General features: G+C 57.5%; 1 protein-coding gene across 1 annotated transcript; it reads right to left on the bottom strand.

Moving 5' to 3' along the window:
• Positions 1-4,623: 4,623 nt before the first annotated feature.
• On the bottom strand, positions 4,624-7,444 carry LOC134146996 (protocadherin gamma-B5-like). The gene has a single exon (XM_062587694.1). It carries the CDS (start codon positions 7,442-7,444, stop codon positions 4,925-4,927), a length of 2,520 nt encoding a protein of 839 aa, XP_062443678.1. The 3' UTR covers positions 4,624-4,924.
• Positions 7,445-8,145: the final 701 nt, after the last annotated feature.

Genomic DNA, 8,145 nt, shown 5'->3' with positions numbered 1-8,145 from the left:
ACAACTCTGCAACCTCCCCTACATCTACACAAACAGAATTCTTCAGCCTGCCTTCAACACGGTGCTACAAAGGTGCATGTGATGAAGCAACTACGTGGCCTCATAGAAGCTCTTTTTGAACTTTCATCTCTCCTAAGCCAAGGCCAGAATTAGCTGCAACAGACTTCTGCTCTAGCGTGCACTGCATCAAAAGCCTGAATCTACATCAGCAAAGAATCCTCCCACTCTCTGGGAACAAAGGTTCACACCGTTCTGCCAGGAAGGGACTTCTCCCCATCCAAAAACCCTCATATTCCCTGGAATCCACGTCTCACCTTCTTCTCTCAGGACACATCGTGCTATGCATACTGCAGTCCCTGCCGCATCGTAGCATCACCACTCAAAGTGTGCGAGCTCTCTTCACGTAATTATGAAGGGCAACACATTCCTTCCACCATGAAGAACTCTTACAGTACTTGGGGTATAGGGTATTCTACTAGTGAGCTACCTCTTCCAAGTCACTACCAGTCACAAAAGAAGCTGTACTGTAAGCTGAAGATCATGAGAGGTATCACAAGACGTTATGCACTATAAATGTGGCCTAAGTGCTCCCGGTCTCAGTACCTGCGTGAGTGCTCACTATGCCCACCTTTGACCCAGACCTCATAATAAACAAGCAACCTTCCACTGCTCTCGGGTTCCTGAGTACCTAGTGCATCCACACATTGTGGGTCACATCAACACGCTAAAGCTGGACGCATGTAGAGGATGCCAGTGTGACCACATTCCCACAGAGAGGCAAGTGTTCAGAAGCCTTCAGTGACACGGGACCTGCCATCAAAAAATCAAACCCAAGAAACCACAAAAGCTCTTCCGACAGTGTCCGTTGGAGGCCTGAAGAGAACGGGAGAGATGCAATCTCCAGGAACTGGTAGAGCCGTCACTCAACTCCCACCTGATAAAGGCTTGAAGAAACCAAAACTGAAACATACATCTTTCATAAGCAGCAGGTGTATTGATTGATTTTAGAGCACGTCTCTAGGCTGGCGCAGTGTTCACTGTAGTGCGTTGCCTCCGACCTCTCAGGTCCACTGAGACAGTGATATCGACTGGACACAAGCGCTCTCCAATTCTCCGAAGAACTAAGAAGGCATTCTGTCCTCTCATAAGGACATCACGGGCTCCACTCCCTACTGGGAACCGTACTCCAGCTTGCTTTTGCACGCTTCACCCATACTTTCCAGGCCTAAGGATAGGCTGCCCTCTGTAAACATACAGTTGTTCATCTCCACTCACAATACATAGGAAAGCACCTTAGGAAGGGCACAATGGTGATTCCCTGCTTAGGTCAAGGGGTACCTGTGTCATATGCACATACACTTCACAATTTGAATTTTAGCAAGCAGTGATTTTGCTGTTCCAGCCCCTTACCCCATCTACAGGTTGAAACTCACTGTTCTCTCAAAGCAGAACATTCCAGCAGGTAACCAGTAATACACAGGCACACCTAGGAAGGAGGTAGCAGTACTTCCCAAATGGAAAACACACACTACATTCTGATATGTCACAGTCACCTTTCTGTCACTACCCACCAATTAACATTTAAGGTGATGAACATTCTGAGACAAGAACATGTGGAAGAGATACCCAACACAGGTAAAGGACTCCAGGTCATACCTCAACCTTTCATGTCTCTTCCATACAGTGATATCAGGAGGATTTATCACAATGCTGTAGAGCCACAAGAAGTCTACATTCTCTCTACAGTCAGCTCCCGCACTCCTTGAGGTGACGGCTCTTCTCTTTGAATCTTAGGCACAACCAGGGAATGCATTGCCCCCACAAAGACTCTTCTTGCCTTGTTTCCCCACCACCGAGGCAAGAGCGATGGTCAGGCTCGGAACACACCACAAGCTTCACTCCTTTTCCAAGCACCTTCCCCAGATGATGCTGGTCCTCAGCACCTAGGAACAGAGTCAAATCAACCCAGTCCCCTGTATTCCTCCTTAGCCAAGGCCAGAGTTGGCTGCAACAGAGACACCGGTGCCCTGGCGTGCACAATGTCATAAACCTCTGCCATCATCAGCAAAGAAACCTCCTACTCTCTGGGAACAAACCTTCACACCGTTCTGCCAGGAAGGGACAGAAAGGTTCCCTGTGAACACACTCTTCCCCATCACTAAGTTCTTCCTCACCAACAAATGCTCACACTCTGCTGTAGACAGAGTAAGACACACAAAGGGGTCACTTACCTAGCGAGCATATCTTTACATGGAATCTCACTCTGCTTAAATACTTGTGTTATAATTAGTATCAGCACAGCACACGACAAAGTTCAGGGACCTTAGGCCCAAGTACAGCCATACCCTCAGCTTTAATTTACCTCTTCTTCTAACGTCACCACTGTCTACAAGATGAACAGTAAAGCAAATGGACCAGTACCACCCTGCGGGTAACAGGAACCTGCAATAAGACAACCAAGAAAGTTGCTATGCGAGCAGGCTTTTGTGGTCAGCAAAGTCATTCAGAAGCAACACATTAAGAGAAATGCAGACTTTCTCACCCCTTCCTCCAGCATTGTTTGGATTACAGGATGTCCTACAGCTAACAAAATGCTTGCCCAGATTTCAAATAATCAGCACTGAAAGAAGAAGCTGCACTACAAGCGGGAGCTGCTAAAGGAAGGGACAGGATGCCACATGGCACAGAAGAAGTGAAATAAGGACTCTTCAATATGAAATACCTGAGGAGGTCTTATCATTCCCTACCATTCGTAAGACCGCCAAGCAAAATTCATTAAACAACACTATGCTCACATTAGGGACAAAAGGACCATGCTTGGTGACATTCTACTTCTCAGTACCACCATACAGGATCCCTTGGCAAAGAGAGAAGAGGGAAAGTATCATCACGCTATAAAAAAAGATCTACTTGGCATGGGAAAGGGCAAAAAAAAAAAGGACACAAACAATGAGCACCTAAGGCAAAACGCTGGGTCGTGCCAGGTTGCTTAAAGAGAGTCTCATCTGCCTAAAGCACATGTCCGAAAGAACGTGGAACATCTGTAACACGAATGCTAGCAACTCCCAGCAGCCACTCGGCTCTCTGGAACAGAGAGCATGGACCCAGAGTAACGGGGATCCAGCCTCAGACGTCAAGGACAGAAGAAACACGTCCGGCTGCCGTCCTTTTCAACGGATTGGCAGCTGGCCAGTATTTCCCTCTAGGCGTAGACTCTTCTCCTTTGCAGTCTCTCCGCAGCTTATGCCATCCGAGGTTGGAAAGGACCACGCAAGCAAGCACTCTCCAGCGATCACCCTTTTGTCTGAGTGTTTGTCTTCACATCTCCCCTCTCGAGGGAGAGCTCACAGCGGCAGCACACGCTAAAGCTCAGAGAGCTGGCCGTTTACAGGCACTTGCCGAGATAAGAGGTGCCTCAAGGGGAGCCAAAGAGATCAGCAGCCTCCTGCCTCCCGAGGCAGAACTCGGAGCAGCTGCTGCAGACTGCAACACACCCGGGGAACGAAAACGTTCCCACGGCTTCGCTTCAAACAGGAGAGGGAACCTCCCTCACTCATCTGAAGCACCCCTGGGCGCCCAGTCCCGAAAGGAAACATTTCACCCCTCTCAGCGTACAGCGAGAAGCAAGGAGCGCCATGAGCTCCTCGGATACTCTGGTACGAGTGGCTAGCTACCTTCCTGCAGGTCAGGACAGCCCCGTACCGGAACGCTACCCATCGCATTCGTTCCCGAAATCACGACTGACAGTACATCCCAGCAACGAAGATCCTCCCTAAAACGCGGGTCGCAGGAGGAAATACCGGTCGCGGTATTTCAGGAACGCATAGGCTGTCGTAGTCGGGTGCCTCGGTACCCGCGTCGATCAGCACGGGAAGTAAGAGCTGTAGCACAAGCTTCCACCCTTCCTTACCAGCTGAGCAGCCTACGCTGATCAAGTGAGCTATAAAGGCATAAATGGAAACTAGCACGAGCAACCTCGGAAAACATTGACAGCTACCAGCCTACGGGAAATACCACGTCACTGCCTTCTCTCAGTTACAAGGGGCTATTCCTTCAGCCCCCAAACCCACATCGCACAAAAAAGGTTTCATGTGGTGTACTCGGACGTAGAGGAATGTGCAGGCTTACAGACCTCATTGCACGGGGGGCAGACGATAGCTCTCCCGCCAGGGGCTTCCACGCTCGGGACAAGCGCTTCAGAGGACATCTCCACCTCCTCGATCCTTTCGCTGGTCGTTGCCTTAGCCTTTGCAACTGTTAATTCCTCCCATTAGCAGTCCCTCTTATCTCCCCAAACTGCCTTTCACTTTTGCTTTCCCACACACCTCAGAGGCTGCTGTGAATTACATTTCATTCTCACCCCCACCCCACCAACACACACACACCGCTTAAGGGCCATTTTTCTAACCTTACACGAGCTTCCTTTCTATCTTTAATATAGCCAATAAGCATTACGCAGAGATGCACGTGGTCGAAGCCCATCTGCCAACAAGCGCTGGAGCAGCTGCGCCTTAGCAAAGCGTGCTCCAGTCGGCACAGTCACTAGTGTGAGCGAGAAGAGCCCGTGCGGAAACGAAGCGGGGCCTGCGCCGCGCCGCGCCGCGCCGCGCCGCGCCGCGCCGCGCCGCGCCTCTCATAGGCAAATCCCCATGTCATTCAGTGTGGCAACAGACATTCATGTTACTAATTTCTCTGCTGCCTCTGACATCGATCCGCGATCTACGCCCTGGTCTGTTCCCCCTCGGCATACCTCCCAAACTGTGAGCAGAAGAACCCTACGGGAGCACTTGCTGCTCCTAAAAGCAAGGCGTCACCGGAGTGTTGCTTGTTCTCAGTCATTCGTCCGTTCATCCATTCGCCTCAACAGGCGCTCCCCTTTCCTCGTTAAGATGCAAATACAATCGAGGAGAAGCAGCACAGGCTGCTAAAGCTTACGAAAACTACAAACGAGCAGACGCGGGGGGTGTGCAGATAAGGAAGGGTGCGAGAAGAGGGCTGGGGTCGGCTTACAGACCTGCACTGCGTCGGGGTGCGACGGCGGCTCTGCCGGGGCACGGCTGCTGCTGGGCGTCAGCATCGCGGGCGGGTCGCCGCTGAGAAGATCCTCGACGGCGCGGCTGGGGAGCGGGGCCGGCAGCAAGGCGCACTCGGCGACGGCGCGGCCCGGCGCCACGCACAGGTTGTAGGAGTAGGGCAAGGTGCCCTCGCAGAAGTCGGCCGGGAAGGCGGGGCCGGCGGCGGCGAAGCGCTCGGCGCCCAGGCAGCGCAGGACGGCGGGCGGCCCGGCGCGCCGCACCCGCGCCGCCACGGCCAGCGCCACGCTCAGCACGAACAAGGCGCAGAGCAGCGCCAGCGCCAGCACCAGGTAGAACTGCAAATCCGCCGGCGACTCGGCGCCCGCCGCCCGCTCGCTCAGCGCCGGCAGCGCCTCCTGCAAGCTCTCGGCCAGCACCACGTGCAGCGTGGCCGTGGCCGACAGCGCCGGCTGCCCGTGGTCCTTCACCACCACCACGAGGCGCTGCCGGGCCGCGTCGCGCTCCGACACGGCCCGCGCCGTCCGCACCTCGCCGCTGTGCAGCCCCAGCCGGAAGAGCGCCGGCTCCGTCGCCTGCAGCAGCTCGTACGACAGCCACGCGTTGCGCCCCGCGTCCGCGTCCACCGCCACCACCTTGGCCACCAGGTAGCCCGCCTCGGCCGACCGCGGCACCACCTCGAACGGGCCCGCGCCGGGGCTCGCCGCCGCCGCCGGCCACAGCACCTGCGGCGCGTTGTCGTTGAGGTCCAGCACGAAGACGCGCACCGTCGCCGTCGAGCTGCGCGCCGGCGACCCGCCGTCCTGCGCCCTCACCTCCACGGCGAACTCGCGGCACTGCTCGTAGTCGAAGGAGCGCTGCGCGTACAGCGCGCCGCTCCGCGCCTCCACCGACACGTAGGGCGCCGCCGCCGCCTCGCCCGCGCTGCCGCCCGCCAGCCAGTAGCTCACGCGCCCGTTGGCGCCCGCGTCCGCGTCCCGCGCGCGGACGCGCAGCACCGCCGCGCCCGCCGCGTTGTTCTCCGCCACGTAGGCGCTGTAGGCCGCTTCCTCGAACACCGGCGCGTTGTCGTTCACGTCCGACACGGCCAGCGCCAGCGTCGTGCGGCTGCAGAGCGCCGGGCTCCCGCCGTCGCTCGCCACCACCGTCACGTTGTGCTCGGCCGCCCGCTCCCTGTCCAGCGCGCTCGCCGTCACCACCTTGTACGAGCTGCCCGACGACGCCACGATGGCGAACGGCGACTCGCCCTCCAGCTCGCACCGCACCTTCCCGTTGTCGCCAGAGTCCCGGTCTCGCACCTTGACGAGGGCGACGACGGTGCCGAGCGGGGAGTCCTCGGGCACCGGGCTCGACACCGACAGCGGCGTTATCTCGGGCGCGTTGTCGTTCTCGTCTGTGACCTCTACGAGGACCTGGCAGTGACCGCTGAGCCCGCCCCCGTCCCTCGCTTCCACGCCGAAGCTGTATTCGTTCCTCTCCTCGAAATCCAAGGTCCCTTCGTTTCGGATGTCGCCGCTGTCGCTGTCTATGCTGAAGACAGCGCGGACAGCCTCGGGCACGTTGCTGAAGGCGTAGGAGACGCGGCCGTTGGAGCCCGCATCCGCGTCCGTGGCTCGCACCCGCAGCACCAGCGACCCCGCCGGCGCGTTCTCCCGCACTCGCGCCTCGTAGGCGCTTTTGCTGAACACGGGCGCGTTGTCATTCGCGTCTGTCACGTTGATGCGAATCTGCACCGTGCCCGACCTCGCCGGAGACCCGCCGTCCACCGCCGTCAGCACCATCTGGAAGGAGCTCTGCTTCTCACGATCCAAAGCTGCTTCTAACACCAGCTCGGGCTGCCTCTTGCCACTTGCAGTCTCCTTCACCGCCAGCGAGAAGGAGGGGCTGTCAGTGAGCTGGTAGCTGAGCAGCGAGTTGCTTCCCACATCCGGATCTTGCGCCATCTCCAGCGGAAACCGCGCACCAGGAAGCATCAATTCCCCGATCTCCAGATCGAGAGCTGCCTTGCTGAAGACCGGCGAGTTGTCATTGATGTCCTGGATGGCCACGTCGACGTGGAAAACGTTGAGCGGGTTCTGCAGCACCACCTCGAAACTGACCGAGCAGGACGCGGAGTCGCCGCACATCTCCTCCCGGTCCAGCCTCTCGCTCACGTACAGGTGCCCGTTCTCCGCGCCCACCGCGAAGTAGGGCTTCTCCGAGCTGATGCGCAGCTGCCGCGCCGGCAGGTCTGCCGGGCTCAGCCCCAGGTCCCGCGCCAGCGGCCCCACCAGGGAGCCGCTGCCCGTCTCCTCGGGAACCGCATAGCGCAGCCGCTCCGGCGCCGCCCGGCAGCACACCGGCAGCAGCACGGCCAGCAGCGCGACGTGCCCGGCTGCTGCCCGCCGCTGCGCTCCCTGCCTCGCTCCCATCCCCGCCGCTCGCCGCCTTCGCTGCGCCTCGCCTCCCGTCCTCCGACGCCGCCCTGCTCTGCAGATCCCCCGCAGCTGGCTCACAGGTCGACCGGCGCGGCGAGACCCAGTCCGCCTCTGCTCCGCTCCGCTCTTCCGGCTCCGAGGCGGGCACTGCGCGAGCGAGCAGCCGCCCCGCGGGAGGCTGCGGCGGCTCCGGCTCCGGCTCCGGCTCCGGCTCCGGCTCCGTCTGCGGCGGCGGCTGCGGCGGCGCTTCGCATCGGGCAACAGCGGCACCCGGAGTCCCCGCGCCGCCACTGCAGCCGGCTCGCACTCGCACAACGAGGTATTTCTTCACTACTGTAGTTATCCACTACAGGATAGTAAAAGCAACAGACCCGTACAATGATTTCATAGCTTGAGAAGACTTTGAAAGCAATAACCCTATGTCAGTATTTTTTGTTCTTTTTCTTTCCCTTCTTCCGTCTCTGTGAGTGTGACTCATTCCCTGACTCGGGATGAAGGCAAAGAAAGAAATAAATAGGACAGAGTGATAAATAAGATTTCTCATGCAGAGGATGAAACGCATGCCCAGGTTGGGAAGGGGCTCGTCTGAATATTTCACACTTCTATTTCCGGTAAGCCACACCAGTTTGGTAAAGCGCTGTGCTTAGTTGCAAGCAAAAGGGAGAAGGAGTAGGAAATCTTAGAAGACCAAGCTA

The sequence above is a fragment of the Rhea pennata genome, chromosome 14 (genome assembly GCF_028389875.1).
Source record: "Rhea pennata isolate bPtePen1 chromosome 14, bPtePen1.pri, whole genome shotgun sequence".
Lineage (NCBI taxonomy): Eukaryota > Metazoa > Chordata > Aves > Rheiformes > Rheidae > Rhea > Rhea pennata.
This window is presented reverse-complemented; position numbering and strand designations above follow the sequence as displayed.

Bases quoted from the DNA above. Each gene is read 5' to 3' on its own strand.
- LOC134146996 (XM_062587694.1), bottom strand. From the start codon at position 7,444: ATGGGAGCGAGGCAGGGAGCGCAGCGGCGGGCAGCAGCCGGGCACGTC.